This window comes from Geotrypetes seraphini, chromosome 5 (assembly GCF_902459505.1).
Source record: "Geotrypetes seraphini chromosome 5, aGeoSer1.1, whole genome shotgun sequence".
Classification (NCBI taxonomy): Eukaryota; Metazoa; Chordata; class Amphibia; order Gymnophiona; family Dermophiidae; genus Geotrypetes; species Geotrypetes seraphini.
Genome location: NC_047088.1, coordinates 128,870,978 through 128,893,571, shown reverse-complemented (window position 1 = coordinate 128,893,571; position 22,594 = coordinate 128,870,978). Strand labels below are relative to the sequence as shown.

The 22,594-nt window shown below is 43.7% G+C and overlaps 1 protein-coding gene across 1 annotated transcript in view; it reads right to left on the bottom strand.

Moving 5' to 3' along the window:
• The window catches only part of RBM44 (RNA binding motif protein 44), a 1,074,496-nt gene that overhangs the window by 113,968 nt on the left and 937,934 nt on the right, over positions 1-22,594 (bottom strand). The window contains exon 8 of the mRNA XM_033944849.1: positions 7,813-7,958. Within this exon, the coding sequence (XP_033800740.1) occupies positions 7,813-7,958 (146 nt within the window). The remainder of the gene's footprint in view (positions 1-7,812; positions 7,959-22,594) is intronic.

The following is a 22,594-nucleotide window of genomic DNA, read 5'->3' as shown; positions in this document are numbered from 1 at the left end:
TTGGACAAATTTTTGGATGAAAATGGGGTATAAAGATGGATGACTTAGCGGTCTGGACGATCAGACAGCTGGATGTACAGTTGGACAATTTTTTTTTTTTTTAAATATGCTGGATGTATTTTTTTTTTAATGGACCTTTTCCCGTGCCTGGCTTTGGACGACTTGTGAGTTAGGCCAAAACGGACTTAGATGTTTCTTTTGATTATGCCCCTTTAGGTGTTCAATCTCAATCTGCAGTCTGGGTGTTGCAGGAATTCACATCTTTTCAGAACACACGGTGCACTCCCCCTAGTGGTAAAATCAGTTCAGTCTCAAAGTCAAGCACATACCTGTACATCCAGGAGAATTCGCAGGAGCCAATCAAGAAGCTGCTCCGCGCCGAGCAGGCACACTGAAGCGCGCTCCTGCTCTTTGTAGCTCAGCAGCAGAAGAAACGCTTTTCCGTGAGTGAAGACAGAGCCTGACATGGATTGGGAGGGAAGGGGGCTGGGGCAGTGCTCGTTGAAAAACCCGATTCCGTGGGTGAAGAGCCTGATAGGGGAGGGAGGGAGAGATGGAAAGGGGCTAGTTGCAGTGCCTATCAGGGGTGGGAGAGGGAAGGGGGCTGCAGTCTGACAGGGGGGAGGGAAGGGGGTTGGGTGCAAAGCCTGACAGGGAGAGGCTGAGTACAGGAGGTAGTGAGTTGGGAAGGCAAGGAGATCAGATGCTCAGGGGGTTGGGAAGACAGATACTGCACATACTGGGAGAGGGTTGGAAAGGACAAATGCAGGGGCTGGAGGGTAAGGAAACGAGGAAAAGAGAGATGCTGCACAGGTGGAATAGTGTGGAGGGAGAGAAAGAAATGCTGCTGGTGGGGGACGGAAAAGGAATGGAAAATTGTTGGACATAGGTGTATGGCGTGAGAGGGAAAGAAAGAAAGAGGGAGAATTATTGGACGTGATATTGGTGGAGAGATGGGAGGAAGAAATGTTATAATGGGAGGGAGGAGAGATGACCCAAAGAAGGGAAAGATGTCAGACCACTGGAATGGGAAGGAAAGAGAGAAAGATGTCAGACCACAGAAAGGAGAGGAGAGAGATATTAGATCTTGGGAAGAGGGAGGGAAGGAGGGAGAGGAGAGAGATTCCAGGCTTTGGGAAGGAGAGGCAAAAAAATGCCAGACCATATGAGGGGAGAAGGAGAAAGACAGAGATGTCTGACCATAGGAGAGGGATGAGATGCTGCATAGGGATGGAGGGGAAGTGGAGACAGAAAGTGGAGATTGTGCACAGCAATAGGTGCAGTAAGGAAGAGATAAGAAGAAATGCTTCTTATGGAAAGATGGGAGTAGGGGAGAAGAAAGAGGGAAGAGATGGTACACATGGATAGATGGGAAGGGAAGGCATGGAAAAGTAGATTTTGAAAAGAAAGCAGAAAAATGGAAGAAAGTTGAATGTTAAAAGTTAATGCTAAAGATGGATGTATAGAGCAAAACACAGAAGACCCTCCTCTCATCAATACTGGGCAAGTTTCTCAAATATCATCATCATGTAACATTTAAAGGCTTTTAAATATTTAAATGTGATCAGTAAGCTCTTCAGTAAGGCGCCACAACAGCGGTACAACGTCGCTGCAAAGATGCTTGAATCATAACACATTGCATGGAGCAAGGAATCTTGCTTTTACTGGAGTGGCTCTACAAAAGCTTTTAACAGTATACCACTTATCTGAAAAGGTCAGTTCACGGCTCCAATACTGTTTCGTTAAGCTACATCAGGAAGCCGGAAGGATAAGCTTTTTGTAATGATTTTATTTTCAGTGTGCAGTGCCTTAGTCCTTTGATCTACATACTTGATGTTGAATAAAGACGCCCCCAAGTGTGTAAATCAAAGGACTAAGGCACTGCACACTGCAAATAAAATCAATACAAAAAGCTTATCCTTCCGACTTCCTGATGTAGCTTAGCGAAACACAGACTGTGTTGGAGCCATGAACTGACTTTTTCAGATAAGTGGTCTACTGTTAAACAGCTTTTGTAGAGCAATAACATTTGCCACTCCAGTAGAAGCAAGATTCCTTGCTCCATGCAATGTGTTATGATTAAAATTCAAGCACCTTTCCAGTGATGTTGTACCGCTGTTGTGGCACCTTACTGAAGAGCTTACTGATGAGCACATTTAAATATTTAAAAGCCTTTAAATGTTACATGATGATATTATTTGAGAAACTTGCCCAGTATTGATGAGTGTTTTGTTCTATTTTGAAAGTTTTACTGTAATACAAAATCCCCGGTCTGTTTGGGTCAAAGATGGATGTATGGCAGAAAATGAAGGAGAGAAAAACAGCAAATGGATAAAGTGGCCCTAGATACACAGTTAAGAGCACAGACAGAAGGACGTGCAGCCAGAGACAGGGAAAGAGTTTAAAAACCAAAATCACCAGGCCACAAAGGTAGGGAAAATGATTTTATTTTCAATTTAGTGATTGAATTTGAGAATAATTAGCACTGTTCAGAAAGAAATACATTTTTCTATTTCTCTGGGGATTGTACTGTATGCAAAGTCTTGCATCTTAGGCATATATTCTAGCACCTATTAATGTAACGGGCTTAAACACTAGTATATAAATAAAACCCTGTCTGTCTTTCTTTATTTATGTCTCTCTCCCTGCTCCTGTCTCTTTCTATCTTTCTTTCTGTCTCTGTTCCTCCTGCTATTTTTCTCTCTCTCTCCCTGGCACCCTTTGTCTGTCTGTCTTTCTTTCTGTCTGTCTCTCTGGTCCCCTGTCTGTCTTTATTTCTGTCTGTCTCTCTCCCTGGCCTCCTTTGTCTGTCTGTATTTCTTTCTGTCTCTCCCCTCCCCCCCCCCACTTTCCTTTGCAGAAGCAGCAGCGGTATTTCCCTTCCCCTCCAGGTCCCTGTGAAGTAGTAGCAGCATTTTCCCCCACCCATCCCATTCCCTTCTCTCCCTCCCCCACTTTCCTTTGCAGAAGCAGCAGTGATATTTCCCTTCCCCTCCAGATCCCTGTGAAGTAGTAGCAGCATTTTCCCCCACCCCCCCATTCCCTACTCTCCCCCCCCACTTTCCTTTGCAGACACAGCAGTGATATTTCCCTTCCCCTCCAGGTCCCTGTGAAGCAATTCCCTTCTCTTACCTGAGCTGTCCTGCTCTGTTCGGCCCCTCCCTGCGATCTGGCCTGCTCTGTTCGGCCCCTCCCCCTTCCCTTCCCGTGGGCTGGCCTGCTGTGGCCGAAGGTTTTTGTTTTAAGTTTTACAAGTGCCGGCGGCAGCTCCTCTCACGCTGCTGTTCCTCCTGTAAAGAGCAGCCTGCGATGGTGGCCGGCTTTAGCGAACCTCGCAGGCCGCTCTCCAGCCTCGGTAGCACATTCCCTCTGATGCACGGGATCGCATCAGAGGGAACGTGCTACCGAGTTGGAGAGCGGCCTGAGAGGTTCGCTAAAGCCGGCCACCATCGCAGGCTGCTCTTTACAGGAGGATCAGCAGCAGCAGGCGAGTGAGGGCCGAGGTGTGTTCCCTGCCGAGGACGCGGGCAGGGAGAGAGCTTGCCTGGCTTCCAGGGTGAGTGAGGGCAGGAGGAGGGGAGTGGCCAGAATGTTCCCTGCTGCTGGGTTGGCTGCCACGGATCACACACCACAGCGACAGGCAACACGAAATCCTAAGTGCGCATTTGCGCTTAGTCTATTATATAGGATATTAGTACTTTTAGTTTGTGGTTCTGTATTTGTATAGAGGTTATCTGTGTTCTACATGTGTGACCAAGGCCAGGTGTTTTGGTAGGAATGAATATTGAGAAATGTACAATGTGCTTTGAGTAGTTTAATTTTGTGGTTAACCATCATGTATTGTTAATAAGATTATATTGTATGTATATATGAAAAACGAATGGAAAAAATGGTATTATAATTAGTACTATTATGGGGGCGGGGTCTGGGGCAGAGATTAGGCAGGGTCTGGGACAGAGCTTGCAGGCCCTCCCAAACAAAAAAGTATTCTGCTACCTATGCCTCACAGGATCTGTCAGCTGGATGGAAAATCTTCAAGCCTGTAAGGAGAGTAACCGAGGCGGAAAGGAGCAGGCTATATCAACAACTGAATGTACACAGAGGGCGGGTTGTATGGAATCATCCAGGGACTAACACAAAGAAGATTATCGTAGGTAGAAACCTAATCTTCCATTCTGTTACGTCCCTTCCAGATTCCATATGCTAGGTGATGTACCAAAGCCACGGAAGCTAGGGAGGGACAGAAGAGCCTGATCACAAAACTGAGGTCCTAAAAAAAAAAAAAATCGCAGCAGAATGCGCCGCCACATCTATTCGATAAAACTGGGTAAAAGTACAAAGAAAGGACCAAGAGCTGCCCTCTAAATTTCATCAGGATTAATTGCGCAAGACACCGCTCACGACGCTGCCACCCTTCCCAGCATGAGTGCTGTAAATAAAATCGGCGGCTGTGTACCATAGGCGATGTAAGTAGCAGAAATGGCCCTTTGAATCCATCAAGTGAGCAAGGACTTGGATGCCAGCCCATCACGGTGAGGCACAGCAGTGAGAACAAAAAGGTGATCAGAGAGCCCAGAACTGTTATCCTTTCCAAATAAAGAAGCAAGATCTTCCGGACATCTACTTTGTGGAAGATTCATTCTTCTTGCTCTGAACCTGTTGTATGAAATGCAGGCAATCTAACCTCCTGATGGATTTGGAAAGCTGAGACCACCATCGACAAAAAGGAATATACAGTATGGAGGAAAACACCCATGTCTATTACATGGAAAAAAGGTTCTCTGCACAAAAGAGCAGAAACTCCAAAATACACCGTGCTGAGACAATGGTGACCAGAAAAACCATCATGAACGTCAGGTCCAGCAGAACTACATCCTACATCATCAAGGCCTTGTAAAATGATGGTAAGAGTCCACGAAGGGAAAAGAAGATGCAAGGGAGGACGTTACAGAATGGAAGATTAGTAGTAAGCAAATTAGTTCCTCTGTGCACCTGAAAACATGCAAAACTGCAACCTGAACTTTCAGGGAGGCCACTGCCAGATTTCTGGTTAAACCCTTCTGAAGGAAAACCAGGACTACCTAACTGGGAGCCTGCTCAGACTCCATCTAACTCCTTGCACTCCCCTATGAGAAAAGTCTACCAAACTAACCTCTTGATGGATTCGGAAAGCCGAGACTTCCATTGACACTACGGAGGAAAACACCCGCGTCTATTACATTGAAAAAAGGTTCTCTGCACAAAAGAGCAGAAACTCCAAAATACACCGTGCTGAGACAACGGTAACTAGAAAAACCATCGTGAATGTCAGGTCAAGAAGAGCCACATCCCATAGGAAGCCTCGTCAAGGCTTGTAAAATGATGGTAAGAATCCACGAAGGGAAAAGAAGATGCAAGGGAGGATGCAGATGAAGTGTCCCTCTCATAGACCTAGTCAGATCTGAAAGAGTAGTAAGCGAACTAGCTCCTCTGCACACCTGAAAACGTGCAAAGCCTGCAACCTGAACTTTCACGGAGGCTACTGCCAGATTTCTGGCTTAACCCTACTGAAGGAAAACCAGGACCAGCCTGCTCAGGCTCCATCTAACTTCTAGCACTCTCCTGTGAGAAAAGCCTACCAGGCTTTGGCAGAATAAGCCTAGAAAGTAAAAAACCCAAATGGAGCTCTTTCAGAACACCAGTTTAAAGAGGCAGACAGAAGCCTGTTGAAAATGTGAAGAAGGATCAGAACCTCCAAATCCAGATATTCAGGGAGGCCAAGGAGACCAGTCTCAGCAAACTCAGCAGCTGGATCCAAATTAAATACAGTGGCAGGAGACAGAAGAAACAGAAAATCTGCATGGCAATCGAAATCTGGCACAGCCAGAGAAGAGAGCTCCCAAAAGGCTTTTTCGGTCTATGGCGTATGTTTCTGTCCAGATGCACTCAGCCTGTGCTAGAAACCTGTGACTGTGGGGTCACCGGCCAGCAAACTCCTTGGGAGGGACCCCAGGTTCTTTCAGAAGGTGGCACGCAGCAGGCTGGTTTCACAGATTGTTGAAGATTTCAGGAATTTACAGGTGTGACAGTTATCGATGATATGAAAAAAAATTGTAGGCTAATGTAATGTCCTTATTGTGAAGTTTATTGCCAACTATAGCCCCTTAACACTGATGTCCTTGATGAATGTCATTTAAGCAAGATGTCATGATTTGATGTCTACATTATGAAGCCTTTTCTTATCAGTCACAATTTCAAACCTTGATTGATCCTTCCATGAATAATTATGACTACAGTTACTTAAGAAAGTAGGAACAATCTCTTTTTACATTGTCTCACACATGGGGTTCTACTTTCATTATTTGGCTAGTCAAGATTTACAATTGGCATTCTTATACTTGTTTTGATTCAGTTCATGACATTTTAGCTCACATCTGATGATTTCTCTCAACTTTAGCTACTCGAAAGAACAGCTTAAGTTGTCACACTACCTTATCTGGTCTCAACATCCTCTGCATACAACCCTTTGTGAGTGAGGGATATCAACTTACTAGCTAGCATATGTGTAACAGAGTCTTGTTACAAGAAGGGAAATGTTGAAGATTTCTGGAATTTACAGAAAACTGAGATTGTGAATGAATCAAACTTAAGTGAATACATTAAAAAAAATACAGTTATCTGCACATTGCATTGGAAACTCAGCCATGAGGCCTTGTAATAAATAGATTGCAATAAATAGATTTAGCTAGCTCACAGATTGGCATTCCCTGTCTAAATTGCTGATTCTACATTTCAGACAATGCTAGGAAGTTCAGAAGGTTTATTTTGTAACTCTTAAGAAACATAGATTTATGTACCATTGTTCACATGGGATAAGGTTCTCAGAGGAACAGGAAATTTGGGTGTTTTACAGAGAATCTGTTTCTTAGAGATTAGACAATACAATACTACTTTGAAATTCATACAGAAATCAAGATGTGTTTGTAGGAAGTAGGGCTTTGTAACTGATATGATTGATACTTGGAAAGGTCAAAGATCAAAACTGATTTAGGAAGAAAAGTGAAACACAGCCACCTGCTGGATTTAAAAACTTAACAGAATGGACTTTTAATGTTAACACTGACGTAAGGCATTTTTGGAAAGGAAGTCATGTGATCAACTGTGCCATTGTATTCTAAAGCATGATAATTATTACAAATGATGTCACTTAGGGTATAAATCTGTTTGCCTTGTTTTCTCTCTTTGAAGAGCACTGAAATTCTGAGGGCCTGCTCTTCCCAGGCTAAGGGAGCTTTGTCAATAAACCATTTGTTTTTACATAGCTTTTTCTCATCTGTTATTTGAATTCACAGAACGGAGTCTCTAGCCCAATGATGTGGGAAAGAGAATCCATTCTGGCAATTCTTTTGGTCTTGATGTTCGAGTCTCCAGCCACTTGAACAAGATCCATCAGAGTTTTCCGGTGAAGCTGCAGTCTGGCTCCACAGGACTGCATCTTTTTCTCTTGACAGCGGACCACTTGCGAGAGGTCTCACAGCACTGAAGCCACCAAGAAATTAAGTTTAAACAAACTTTTGTCGAAAAAATAAGAAACAGAAGCAGAGCAACAGCAAAAGACTTCTGCCCAGACTACTTGCAGAAACTGAAACTGATTCTACCATGCAACATGTGTTCTGAAAAGATGTGAATTCCTGCAAAACCCGGACTGCAGGTTGGGATTGAACATCTAGTGTATGGAATCCGGAAGGGATGCAACAGAATATTGTTTATAGACAAATCTAATAAACCATCTATTAATTTGTATACTCACCAATGAGGAGATAAATTTCTTACCTGTTAGTCTCAGGGTGTAATTCAGAAAGTCTCTTCATCAGTTTTCTAAAGCTGCTTTGTCTTTCAATATTCTGAGGCATGTAGGAAGTAGATGTATTTTCAGTAACTTTTACTGACTGTAATTGTATGGGATTTCCTCCAGTCCCCTATGATGACATTAAAAAAGTTGGAAAAAAAAATGCATACAGAGGATAAATTCTTTAACAGATGCCTATTAAATCTAAGCAGAGGGACCAGCCACTAACACCAGGAGCCCATCGACCCGATCCTGCCGGGTGTCTGAGCTCCGCCGCCCCCCCCCCCCCCCTGCAGTGCACTGGGGAGAATAAACAGCCTGCTTGCCTGCTTCTTTTAAATCTAAGCAGAGGGACCAGCCACTAACACCGGGAGCCCATCAACCCGATCTTGCCGGGTGTCTGAGCTCCGTGCCCCCCGCAGTCCGCTGGGGAGAATCAACTGCCTGCTTGCCTGTTTCTTTTAAATCTAAGCAGAGGGACCAGCCACTAACACCGGGAGCCCATCGACCCGATTCTGCCGGGTGTTTGAGCTCCACCCCTCCCGCAGTCCGCTAGAAAAAGAACTGCCTGCTTTTAAATCCAAGCAGCGGGATCAGCCATCGCCAATACAGGGAGCCCATCGACTTGATCCTGCGATTAAGAACTGCCTGCCTGCATATGTAACTGCTAGGCATATGTTACCATCAGAGACATACAATTGCTAGATGTAGGTTTAACCGCTAGATGCCTGTGTAATTGTTTGGGTCTTGAATTAGGACTGCTTAGGAACTATAGAGGCATGTCTTACCATCAGAGACACAAACAATTGTTAAATGCATGAGTAATTGGTAGAGGTATGTGTAATTACTAGAAACTTGCCGTAGATCTGCTTAGGATCTATATCCCTTTTGGGCCACCTTCGAAAATTACATCAATCCAGTCAACAACCATACAAACAATAACTCAAGAATTTACAGGGAAACCATTACACTTCAATGCTAGGAAGAAATACTTTACCCTGCAAACATGAATCTCCTTCTGATTTTACTGATTTGTCTGGTAATTGGCAACATCAAAAATGTTAACTCACTCCACCCACAATTACAATCAATCAACTACCCGGATCTGTCAATTTTACACATCTCTGATCCACAAGAAAACATAACAAATCACATTACTACTATCTCAAATAAAAGAAGACACCAACGAACCCTTAAAAAAAGAATAAGGCAAGTAAAACCCATCAAAACCACTACCGCTACCAAACCTATCACACCCACATCTGTCTCCTGTGCATACCTTAATACTAGATCTGTCAGGAATAAAGCCTTCCTAATTAAAGATTGGATCATTAACAAGCAAATAGCCTGCCTTTTACTAACTGAAACATGGTTACTATCAGAAGATGATCCAATAATAATTGATCTCCTACCAGACAATTTTAAAATCCTTACGCTAAACCGCGTGGGAAAAAAAGGAGGAGGTTTAGCAATTATTCTTAAAGAAGGATTTGAGTTTGAACTACTTGATTCCAAAATGACCGACCAACTAGAAATTTTAGCCTGTAAAATTGGTAACTGTCATCTAGCAGAATCCCTATTCTGCATATTATTCTACGTCCCACCAAAAAGCTGGCCAAAAGCCAAAGAAGACTTCTGTGCATTTGTCCTAAACAATTCAATCGGTCCTTCTTACAATATCATCGCAGGAGACATAAATATACACCTAGATGAAGAAGACAACACAAATGCGAAAGAGTTTAAAAACTTTCTATCCCTACTCAATTACAACCTCCCTCCACCCACACAAACACATGAAAAAGGCCATCAATTAGATGTGGTAGCCATGTCCTCAAAGGACATCCCAGACCCTGCCATCTCTATACGTAAAGGCACCTGGTGTCATGATATCTGGTCTGACCATTTTACTTATTATTTTCAGCTAATCTGGTCTTATCATAAATCTAAAACACGCCCAATAATAAAAAGAGATCACACAAGAGGCTATATTAACCCAATAGAATACTGGTCACAATAAGAACTGCAATCAGAGATAGAAAAAGGAATCGATTTCTGGGATCACTGGATGACAACCAGCACATCCATTTTAGACAAAATCGCCCCTATATGTAATAGCAAAAGTAATGCAAATAAATATAACAAATGGTTTGACACCGAACTTCTAAAAATGAAACAACTAGCTAGACGACTAGAAAGAACTTGGAAAAAAACAGGAGAACTAGCAGACCGTAACAAATGGAGAGCTAACATAAAAATCTACAAACAAATGATAAGACAAACGTAAAGCATTCTACTCAATTAAAATCAACTCATCTCACAAGGAATCAATACAAAAGAGCTATTCAACCTGATCACAAATTTATTCAACACAGCTCGCTACACCACATCCACACACAACACTAAGTTACCCTCTGCAAATGACTTAGCATTCATTGTACTTTGATTCAAAAATTAAAAATCTTAGAATCCATTGTTCAACTAACGACCCTAGTGATCATCAAATAGCTCACCCACGGAAATGATATACCGGCAGACATGATCTGGAGCTCCTTTCAAGATTTAGAGTGGAATAATTACACCCGACTATATAACAAATACTCTAAATCCTATTGCGTTCTGGACTCATGCCCCCCCAGAAATCATGAAAGCGGCACCTTTAGAATTTAAACTATCGCTGATGCAATACTTGGCTCACAACCTAAAAACTGGGAAGTTTCTCTCTAATAATGGTCACATAATAATAACCCCAATTCTAAAAAATCGAAAAGAATCTTCAGCCCTAATATCCAACTACAGACCGGTAGCATCCATTCCGTTTATTGTAAAAATTATGGAGGGATTGGTACACATCCAACTGATGGATTATCTTGATCAGTTCTTTCTCCTACATGAAACTCAATCCGGTTTTAGACCGTTATTCAGTACTGAGACAGTAATTGCGGCTATCTTAGACAATCTGCACCTACTGTTTAGTAAGGGCCTTAATGCCCTGGTTATGCAATTTGATACGAGTTCTGCCTTTGATCTAGTAGACCGCCATTGGTATCAGAGATGAGGTGCTGAACTGGTTCCATGGCTTCCTTATATCCCGCACTTATCAGGTACGTTTTAATTATGAGCTTTCAAACACCTGGAGCAATCCATCCGGTGTGCCACAAGGGTCTCCACTATCTCCATTGCTCTTCAACGTCTATATGTCCTCACTGGGCACGCAGCTAACCCAGCTGGGAATAAAACTATTTAGTTATGCAGATGACTTTACGATTATCACCCCATTCGCTAATTCTGTCTCTGAAAATATTCCCAAAGCTTCAGAAGCCATAAATGTGATGGAACACTGGATGACAAACTTTAGGCTCAAACTTAATTCAGAAAAAACAACTTTCTTCGTTGCTTCACCACATCCGCTTGACACCAAATCACCACTATGTATCAATAAACTTAGTTACCCTATCCAGCCCACCATTAAGATACTAGGTGTAACTTTGGATCAATGCCTAACCATGAAAGACCAGGTAAACTCCTTAATCAGAAAGGGATTCTTTACGCTCTGGAAACTCAGATCCATTAAAGCTTATTTCGATACATCGGCATTCAGAACCCTAGTCCAATCCTTCGTACTAAGTCTACTTGACTACTGTAACATCGCTTATTTAGCAATTTCCCAAAAGAATATGCAACGTTTACAATTGATGCAAAATGCAGCAGTCAGACTGATCTTTGGGCTGAGGAAGTTTGACCATGTGACACCCTACTACCGGCAGCTGCATTGGCTGCCAATGGCAGCACGCGTAAAGATTAAATTTGCCTGCTTCTACTTTAAAGCACTACACGGACTTGCCCCTAAATACATAACTGACCTTTTCTTCATAGCCAACAGACACAAGAGAAGCTCACATTCCAATTTCGTTTCTCCTCCAGTTCGAGGTTGTAAACTGAAAAAACACCATGAACACCTTCTCTCACACCAAGCAGCATCATGGGGTAAAGACCTAGAACAATTGCTTTCGCTCACTACTTATGGGGAATTTAGGAAACATCTAAAAACACACTTGTTCCTAAAGCATCTAGACAACTGATCCTCTCTTCTCTCTCCCCTCTATAGCGATTAACTTGTCCTTTTGATCTCTCTCTCCTCAACAATGAATTTCCTGTCCTATTAATTCTCTTTCTTCCTCCCCTCTTAAAGTCAATTCAATTTGTTACCTTTGCTTAATCTTCTGTAAACCGCATAGAACTTCACGGTATTGCGGTATATAAGCTGTTATTATTATTATTAAAGAACATTGGTTATGACACTTATTTAAAGCCTATTCTATAATAAAAAGTAGATGCCAACCTTTCATTATATAATATTAACACACATGGTTAAAAACTAGCATAAGCATTGTCATACTGGGGTAGACTAAAGGTGTTTCCAATAGTGGTTAATCCAGGTCACGAGTACCTGGCAAGATCCCAAAAAAGTTCTATGCAGATCGACACCTGCATGGTTTGGTGCTCTATGGGAGATCTATAGACCTGGTAGAATGCTGAGATCAGAGGGAGCTATGAGATTAGCTGCGATTAAGGAAAGAAGTGTATGGTGTTTCTTCAAAATCAAAAATATTTAGTATTGCTAGGGTACATCTATGGAATACCGTATTTTATGCTCTATTAGACGCACCTGACCATAAGATGCACCCTAAATTTAGAGGAGGAAAACAAGAAAAAAAACATTCTGAACCAAATTCTCCCTGCCAGGCTCTGCACCAAACCCTACACTCCTTGCCAAGCTCTGTACCCTGTCCCCCCTCTGGTGGTCTAGTGGTAGGCTGGGACAGGGCAGGCTGGGAAAAGGCACAGGGCAGGCAGGCCTAGTAGAAGGCAAGCAGGTAGGGACATGGCAAGCAGGCAGATAGGGAAGGGACAGGGCTGGTGGGTAGGAAGGCAGGCAGGCAGACCTTCCCCCAGGCAGGCAGGCCAACCCCCAGGCAGGCAGTAGGAAAGCCCAGGCCTCTCCCTCCTCGCTCCCTATTTTTAATTTGGCAGGGAGGGCAAGTAGGCAGGCCCTGGACTCTCCCTCCTCCCTCCCTACTCCCCAGCCAGGCAGCAGGCAGGCCCCAGTCTCTCCCTCCTCCCTCCCTATTTTTAATTGGACAGGGAGGGCAAGTAGGCAGGTCCCGGCCTCTCCATCCTCCCTCCCTACCCCCCAGGCAGGTGACAGGAAGACCCTGGCCCTCTTCCTCCTCCCCACCGCCCCCCATGTGTACTTTTTTTTTTTTAACTTCTGTTTGTGGCCAAGGCTGGCTGGCTGCCTGGTTCTCGCTGCTTCCTCCAGAACTGCCAGCTGATGCGGCTGCCTCCTTTTCCATTCTCTTGCGGCATAGCGGAGTTCTCGCGGGAAGCTGCGCGGGACCAGGCAGGCAACCTGGTGTGCCACTATGCCGCGAGAGAACAAGAGGCAGCTGCATCAGCCAGCAGTTCTGGGAGGAAGCAGCGGGAACCAGGCAGCCAGCCAACTTTGGCCGTGAACAGAAGTAAAAAAAAAAAAAAGGGGGGCGGCAGGGAGGAGGAAGAGGGCCAGGGCCTGCCTGTCACCTGCCAGCCAGCTGAGGGTGCCGCTCTCAGCGAGAGAGGGCGACCGCATTAAAAATAAGTAACCAGGGAGGGGGGGGGCGCTTTGGGTATTCGCTCCATAAGATGCACCCTAATTTCCACCCACTTTTGGGGGGAAAATAGTGTGTCTAATGGAGCGAAAAATACGGTAATTTACCTGGACATCTAAGATTGCGTACGAATTGTACTAACTTTAAGAAGCTCTTAAAGACACAACTTTTTGTTGAGGCCTATTTGTAATGAGGCTTCGCTAATTGGTGACTTGAACTTACATTTAGAAATTTTTATTGTCTATCACCAAAGATTGGTTCTCTCTTTTAAATTCTCTTGATCTCTCCTGACCTAAATCTGAAATTACTCATATCAAAGGACATCAGTTGGATTTATTGCTTTTTCCACCCATAATTTTCTTATCTCAGTTTTTTTCAGATTGGTGGCAGCCAGTGCCATGGACTAATACTATGTATTAGATTTTACTAATAAATAGAGGGAGAAACCTAACAACTGCCTTGATATATTGTCACCATATAAGATGAGATTTTGAGAATGTTGGTCTTTAATATTAATATGTTTTTATAAATTTTTATGTGTGTTTGCTGCTGGAATCTTCTTAGATATTAAGCAGTCTATAAATGTTTTAAATAAATAAAATAAATATCGGTATAACAGATCTGATGCAGCTTATCCTGGACATAATCAGTGGATTTTATATAAGGAGTGGCTTAAATATAAAGAGTAAGTATTTACTTCAGCCCTAAAGCAATAAAATCCAACTGATGTCCTTTGATATGAGTAGTTTCAGATTTAGGTCAGGAGAGATCAAGAGAATCTAAAAAAGAGAACCAATCTTTGGTGATAGAGTCAATAAAAATTTCTAAGGGCTCCTTTTACTAAGGTGCGTTAGGGCATTAATGTGTGGAATAGTGCGCGCTGAATTGCCCCACGCGCTAGACTTTAACGCCAGCATTGAGCTGGCGTTAGTTCTAGCTGTGTAGCACGCTGTAGCACGTGGTAATATCCTGCGTATGCTAAAAACGCTAGCGCATCTTAGTAAAAGGAGCCCTAAATATAAGTTCAAGTCCCCTATCAGTGAAGCACGATCAAATTTAACTACATACTTGGATAAGGATTCTGCAATTTCAGTTTTCATTGCTGACAATTTTCCGAGTGGACACAGTATTAAAGTTATAACACAATGAATCTATATATGCATCATTAGAGCTTTTGTATACTATACATTCTAGTTAATTTCTAACAACTGCACTTTTAAAAAAACCTCTTATAACAGGGTGCTAACCTACTCTTCTTTTTACTCTGTTGTGGAATGTGGAGAAATTTATAACTTGGTGGACATATTGTATTTCTTATATCTTAGGATCAGATAGTAAGGTTAGTCATGTTTCAGTAATGAACCAAAATCCAGATTGTCTGTCTTCTAATAAATCTCTAATAATATGTGTCATATTGTTAATTGATCTTGCATTTATATAATAGCTTGGAATTGGTGTAAAATTATCAAAATATATTTAAGTTTATTAATAATATTATATACCGCATAATAGCCAAAAAGGATCCTAGCAGTTTACAATAGTATATTTAAAACAATTTAGAAAAGAACTCCATTCAAGAATAGAAAAGGAATGAAAGAAAAAAAGAACAAATTTTATTTATTTTTTATACATAAAATTCTATAACAATAAAATATCAATAATAAAAGTTAACTAATTAATACAAACTTAAAATATTCTTAAAAAATTAATAACTACATAAATACAGATTGCAATCTCAAACTTGTTTCTTCAATTTGAAAAAGCCATTTGAAAAAAGTATGCTTTTAGATGGTTTTTAAAGTTTATATAGGATTCTTCTTTTATCAAGTCTATGGGCAAAGTATTCCATAACCGTGGAACTAAATAAAAAAATGCACAATCTCTACTTGAGGCAAGATGAGCCTTTGAGATATGGGAAATGGCCATCCTATTATCATTCAAAGATCATAATAAACGCCTCAGTGCATTAGAAAGATGGAAAAATTATGTTCTTACCTGTTAATTTTCTTTCCTTTAGATGCAGCAGATGAATCCAGAGACTAGTGGGATAGCACACATCGACCAGCAGGTGGAGATAGAGAACTGATTATCAGGTGGTCGTCTTGGATGGAACGTCTCCTGCAGCTTCAGTATTGCTCTTTGCCCAAGCATCTGGAACCAGAAAATTCTCAGAATGCAAAAAACATATTTCCCATAACAAATTTCAAAGATATTAATACAGAACACAACTGTCAACTATAACAAAACTTCTGAAACGTGCTAAAGATAAACTGACAGACAACATCCAGAAAGGGCAGGGCCCTGGATTTATCTGCGTCTAAAGGAAAGAAAATTAAAAGGTAAGAACATAATTTTTCCTTCCTTATCAACAGCAGCAGATGAATCCAGAGACTAGTGGGATGTAGCAAAGCAATCCTTAATCTGGGTGGGAAGCAAACGCCGCCTCCGCGATGACCGAAGCACCAAAAGCAGTCTCCGCACACGCTGCCACATCCAACCGGTAATGTTTAGAGAAGGTATTCTTAGAAGACCAAGTAGCCGCACGACATATCTTCTCCAAGGAAAATTCTCTAGACTTAGCCCAGGAAGTAGCTATCGCTCTAGTTGAATGAGCATGAAGACCTTCCGGTAACCTCTTCCCCCTATCAAGTAAGCGGAAGCAATGGTCTCCCTGATCCACCTAGTAATGGAAGCTTTGGATGCTGCCATACCTTTGTTGCTTCCCGCAAACAGCACAAAGAGGTGATCTGACTGTCAAAAGTCGTTAGTAACCTGCAGATAGTGGAGAAGAATTCTACGTACATCCAGGAAACAGAGTGAAGAGAAGTGCGCCCCCCAATCCTGCTTCCGAAAAGCAGGAAGGAAGAGAGACTGGTTGACATGAAAGGAAGATACAACCTTCAGAAAAAACGATGGTACAGTCTGAATTGAGACCCCTGAATCTGAAATTCGTAAAAAAGGGTCTCTACATGACAACCCCTTCAACTCAGAAATCCGCTGGGCTGAAGCCATAGCTACAAGAAACACTGCTTTCAATGTGACATCCTTTAGAGTTGCAGTGGACAAAGGCTCAAACGGAGCCTTCTGTAAGCCTCCAAAGACTTAAGGCTCCACTCCGGACAGAGCTTCTTAACAGGTGGCCGAATATGTTGTACTCCTTTCAGAAACCGAACTACATGAGGCTGAGAAGCAAGGGAAGATCGAGACACGCGGCCTCTATAACAAGCAATTGCCGCTACTTGAACTTTAAGAGAATTGTACGCCAAGTCCTTGGCAACTCCATCCTGTAGAAAAGATAGAATGTTAGCTAAAGAAGCATGGAAGGGTGAAATACCCTGATCACCACACCAAGACTCAAATACTCTCCATACTCTAGCATAAGACGCAGAAGTAGATTTCTTTTTTGCCTGGAGAAGAGTGGAAATAACTTGCTCTAAATAACCCTTATGTCTCAGTCATGACCTTTCAAGAGTCAGGCCGTAAGACCAAAATGGGATGGATTTTCCATGTTGATCGGACCCTGATGGAGTAAATCTGGAGTCACTGAAAACCGCAACTGTTCGCCCATCGAGAGGCCCATCAGATCTGCATACCACGGTCGGCACAGTCAGTCTGGAGCTACTAATATTACCAAGCCCTGAAATCGGGCTACACGATGGAGCACCCGACCTATCATTGGCCAAGGGGAAAACACATAAAGAAGACGACCGCGAGGCCAAGACAGAGCCAATGCGTCTACCCCCTCTGACTCCTGCTCCCTGTGTCTTCTGAAGAACTGAGGAAGCTTTGCATTTCGAGACAATGCAATGAGGTCTATTTCTGGAATGCCCCATCGCTGCACCAGCATCTGGAATGCCTGAGTGGAGAGTTCCCATTCTCTGGGATCTAGAAGATTTCTGCTGAGGAAGTCATAAGAACATAAGAGTTGTCTCCGCTGAGGCAGACCATAGGTCCATCTTGCCCAGCGATCCGCACCCGCAGCGGCCCATCAGGCCTATTGCCTGAAACAGCGGTCCCTGTCTAATTTTATAACTTACCTCTACCTCTATTCTTATCTGTACCCTTCTATCCCTTTGTCCTCCAAGTACCTATCCAAAGCTTCTTTGAATCCCTGTAGCGTGTTCCTACTTACTACATCCTCCGGCAGCACATTCCATGTATCCACCACCCTCTGTGTGAAGAAGAACTTCCTGGCGTTTGATCTAAACCTCTCCCCTTTCAATTTCTCTGAGTGCCCCCTTGTACTTGTGGTTCCCCTTAATTTGAAAAATCTGTCCCTGTCTATTTTTTCTATACCCTTCATGATCTTGAAGGTTTCTATCATGTCTCCTCTAAGTCTCCGCTTTTCCAGGGAGAAGAGCCCCAACTTTTTCAGTCCTCCATGCCCTTTATTAGTTTAGTTGCTCTTCTCTGGACTTTCTCAAGTACTGCCATGTCCTTCTTGAGGTGCGGCGACCAGTACTGAACACAGTACTCCAGGTGCGGTCGCACCATTGCACGATACAGTGGCAGGATGACTTCCTTCGTCCTGGTCGTGATACCCTTTTTAATGATACCCAACATTTTGTTTGCTTTCCTTGAGGCTGAGGCGCACTGCGCCGACGCCTTCAATGTGGTGTCCACCATCACTCCCAGGTCTCTTTCAAGGTTGCTCACCCCTAGCGGTGAACCCCCCATTTTGTAAGTGAACATCGGGTTCTTTTTTCCTATATGCATGACCTTGCATTTCCCTATGTTGAAGCTCATTTGCCACTTTATGGCCCATTTTTCCAGTGTTGTCAGATCCTTTTGGAGATCTTCGCAGTCCTCCACGTTATTTACCTTGCTATATAGCTTGGTGTCATCTGCAAATTTAATAACCTCACATTTCGTTCCTGCCTCCAGGTCGTTGATAAATATATTGAACAGGAGCGGTCCCAGTACCGACCCCTGCGGAACTCCGCTCATGACCCATTGCCAGAATGAGTAATGGCCCTTTACTCCAACCCTCTGTTTCCTGTCCGCCAGCCAGTTTTTGATCCATCGGTGGACCTCCCCTTGTACCCTGTGGTTCCATAGCTTCCTTAGCAGTCTTTCGTGTGGCACCTTGTCGAAGGCTTTTTGGAAGTCAAGGTAAATGATGTCTATGGATTCCCCTTTATCCACCTGGCTTGTTACCCCCTCAAAGAAGTATAATAAATTCATGAGGCATGACCTGCCCTTGCAGAAGCCATGCTGGCTCGACTTTAGTTGCCCATTTTTTTCGATGTGTTCCCAGATGCTGTCTTTAATCAGCGCTTCCATCATCTTACCCGGGACCGAGGTCAAGCTCACCGGCCTGTAGTTTCCCGGTTCTCCTCTTGAGCCTTTTTTGAAGATGGGTGTGACATTTGCTATTTTCCAGTCCCCCGGAATCTCTCCAGTTTTAAGGATAGGTTGCATATTTGTCGAAGTGTCTCAGCTATTTCATTTCTTAGTTCCTTGAGTACCCTTGGATGAAAGCCGTCCGGACCTGGTGATTTGTCGCTCCTTAGCCTATCTGCCTGAGGACATCCTCCTTGCTCACCTCTAGTTGGTCCAGATTTTCATCTTGCTCTCCTTTTACGATATCCTCTGGTTCCGGAATGTTGGTTGTGTCCTCCCTCGTGAAAACTCACGTGAAGAACTCATTTAACCTGTCAGCTATCTGTTTTTCCTCTTTTACCGCTCCCTTTCTGTCCCCATCATCCAAGGGTCCCACTTCCTCCCTCGCTGGTTGCTTCCCCTTAACATACCTGAAGAACGATTTGAAGTTTGTTGCTTCCCCCGCCAGTCTCTCTTCATATTCTCTTTTTGCTTTCCTAACCACTCGGTGACACTCCTTTTGGTGTATTTTATGCTTCTTTTGGTTGTCCTCAGTTTTGTCATTTTTCCATTTTTTGAATGATGCTTTCTTGTCACTTATCGCCTTTGTTACTGCATTTGTTATCCACACTGGTATTTTTGTTCTATTTTTTTTGCACCCTTTCCTGAACCTGGGAACACACAGGTTCTGTGCTTCGTGCACTGTGCTCTTGAGTAGAATCCAGGCTTTTTCTACGGACTCTATCCTCTTTGGGTTGTTGTTGAGTTTATTTCCCACCATTTTCCTCATGGCATCATAGTTCCCTTTTTTGAAGTTGAGTGCTGTCGCCATAGTTCTTTTCACCTTTGATGATCCACTTTCTAGCCTGAACTGGATCGTGTTGTGATCGCTGTTTCCTAGTGGGGCTAGCACCACCACCTCCTTAGCGGGCCCCCCAAGTCCGTTGAGGATTAGGTCAAGAGTGGCATCACCCCGTGTTGGTTCCGTGACCAGCTGTTCCATGAAACAGTCCCTCATAACCTCTAGGAATTCGGTCTCCCTCATGCAGTTTGAGTGCCCGATACTCCAGTCTATTCCAGGGTAGTTGAAGTCCCCCATCACCACCACCCTTCCACTTTTGCATACCTGTCTCAGTTCAGCCTCCAGATCCTTGTCGATTTCTTCCATTTGCCCAGGTGGGCGATAGTACAGACCCAATTTTCCTAAACATTTGCTTGTCCTGCAATGTGAGCTGCTGAGAGAAGAGGAAGATGAGCTTCCACCCACTGAAGCAGAACCATTGCCTTGCTCGCCAGTTGAGGACTGCAGGCTCCCCCCTGTCTTTGGATATATGCCACTGCCGTGACACTGTCCAAAAAGACCCTGATCGGCCGATTCTGAATCAAGGCCTGAAATGCTAGAAGCGCCAGCCGGATCGCCCGCAACTCCAGAAGATTTATGGAGCACAGAGCCTCTTCCTGAGACCAGACCCCCTGCGCTGAGGACTGAAGGTACTAAGCCCCCCAACCCAACAGACTGGCATCCGTAGAAATTATGATTCAGTCCGGTGATTCCAGTGGCATACCTTTGAACAGATTGGTCTCGCTGATCCACCAATTCATGCTGAGTGATGCTTGAGGAGTCCAGCGAAGTCGACGATTGTAATCCTGAGACACTTGGGACTACCGGGAGAGAAGTGATTGCTGCAGTGGTCTCATGTGAAAGCGAGCCCAAGGCACTACTTTCAGAGCTGCCACCATTGATCCTAGAACTTGCACATAATCCCTTATTCTCAGTGTGGGAGACTGTAGAAGGAGACGAACTTGAGACTGTAACTTCTCTCCCCAAGCTCTGGGTAGGAAGACTTTCCTCACCTTCGTATCATACAATACTCCTAGATGTTCCAATGATTGGGAGGGGATAAGAGAGCTCTTTGGAAAGTTGACTACCCATCCCAAAGATTGAAGACGTGAAAGCACTCTTTGGGTCATTGTCAGACTCTCATGTCTTGAAAAGGCCCGAATTAACCAGTTGTCCAGGTAAAGATGAACACGAATGCCCTCCTTATGAAGAAACGCCGCCACTACTACCATCGCCTTTGAAAATGTCCTTGGAGCCGTGGCAAGGCCAAATGGCATTGCCCGAAACTGAAAGTGCTGGCTGAGAATGACAAAGTGAAGATACCGCTGATGCAGTGGCCAAATGGGAATATGTAAGTAGGCTTCTTTGAGATCTAGCGCTGTAAGGAACTCTCCTGGCTGAATCACTACAATAACTGATCTTATTGTTTCCATACGGAAATGTCTGATGTTGAGAAACTGATTGACCCGCTTGAGATCTAGCACCGGTCTGACCAATCTCCCTTTTTGGGCACTATAAAGTAAATGGAATATCTTCCCTGGCCCCTTTGCTCCGGAGGAACTAGAATTACTGCCCCTAGTTCCAGAAGGATCTGAAGGGTGACTTGCACCGATGCCCTCTTGGCTGTCCCCGAACACGGGGACACCAAGAAAGAATCTGCGATGGGAGAAGAAAATTCTAATTTCTAACCTTCTCGAATAATGTCCAATATTCATTGATCGGATGTTATTTTTGCCCACTCTGCCAAAAAGGAAGACAGCCGACCCCCCTATGGGAATGGCAGAGAGAGCCGAGTCCCCGTCATTGAGCATTTCGTAAGGATGGGGTAGGGGCTGGTTGAGCGGTTGGGGGTTTTGTAGGATGAAAGGAATTCTTTTGCTGATACCTAGGCTTGTAATTAAAAGAGGAACCATAAAATGGTGGAAAGTATGGTTTCCCAGGTCTATATTTTCTAATATCTCGGAAACGAGGCTTGGGAGTCACAGGCTTCAAAGGTCCCTTAGGCTTATCTTCCGGTAATCTCTGCATTTTGGAATCACCGAAATCTTTGACCAACTTGTCTAAATCTTCACCAAACAAAAGACGACCCTTAAAAGGGAGCCTCATGAGCCTAAGTTTAGAGGCCGCATCCGCAGCCCAATGACGGAGCCATAACGATCTGCGAGAAACTACAGAAAGAGACATTTGTTTTGCAGAAGCACAAATAATATCATATAATGCATCCGCCAAATAAGCTAAACCCGTTTCCATATCCGGAAAGTCAGATGGAACAGACATCCCCAACTCCAACATGGTATCTGCCATTTGCTGCGCCCATTGTAGACAAGCTCTTGCCGCATAGGAACTACACACTGCTGCTTGCAATGTTAGAGCCGCTATATCAAAGAAAAGTTTCAGCATAGATTCAAGTTTCCTATCCTGGGAGTCTTTGAGCGCTACACCTCCCTCAACTGGCAAAGTAGTTTTTGGTAACCGCAGCCACCAAAGCATCTACTCTTGGGAGCTTAAATTTCTCCAGCTCCTCCTATGCTACTCCACCTGCCTCTGGTGTGTCCCATTGGGCAGAAATAAGTTCTATCATAGCTTTGTGAACCAGAAAAGTCTTAGGCAGTTTCCTTGTGCCCGCCATAAGGGGATTAGCCTACTCTGAGACCTGCGGATCCACTTGAGATATAGTTAGACCTTGCAATGCTTTAGAAATAAAGTATGATAATTCCTCCTTATGGAAAAGATGGAGCACTGTGGGATCATCCACCTCCCTACATAGTGCCTACTCTAGCTATAAATCTGCCACATCCCTATCTGCTAAAGATTCAGGAGGAGGAAGGGATAAAGTGGATTCCAATGGATTGTCCCCTCCATCCTTAGGGGCCACTCTGCAACGTTTAGCCACTTGCAAACCCTGCTGAAATTGGGTAACAGGGGTTTGAGTTAAAACAGGTAAAGCAACTTTCC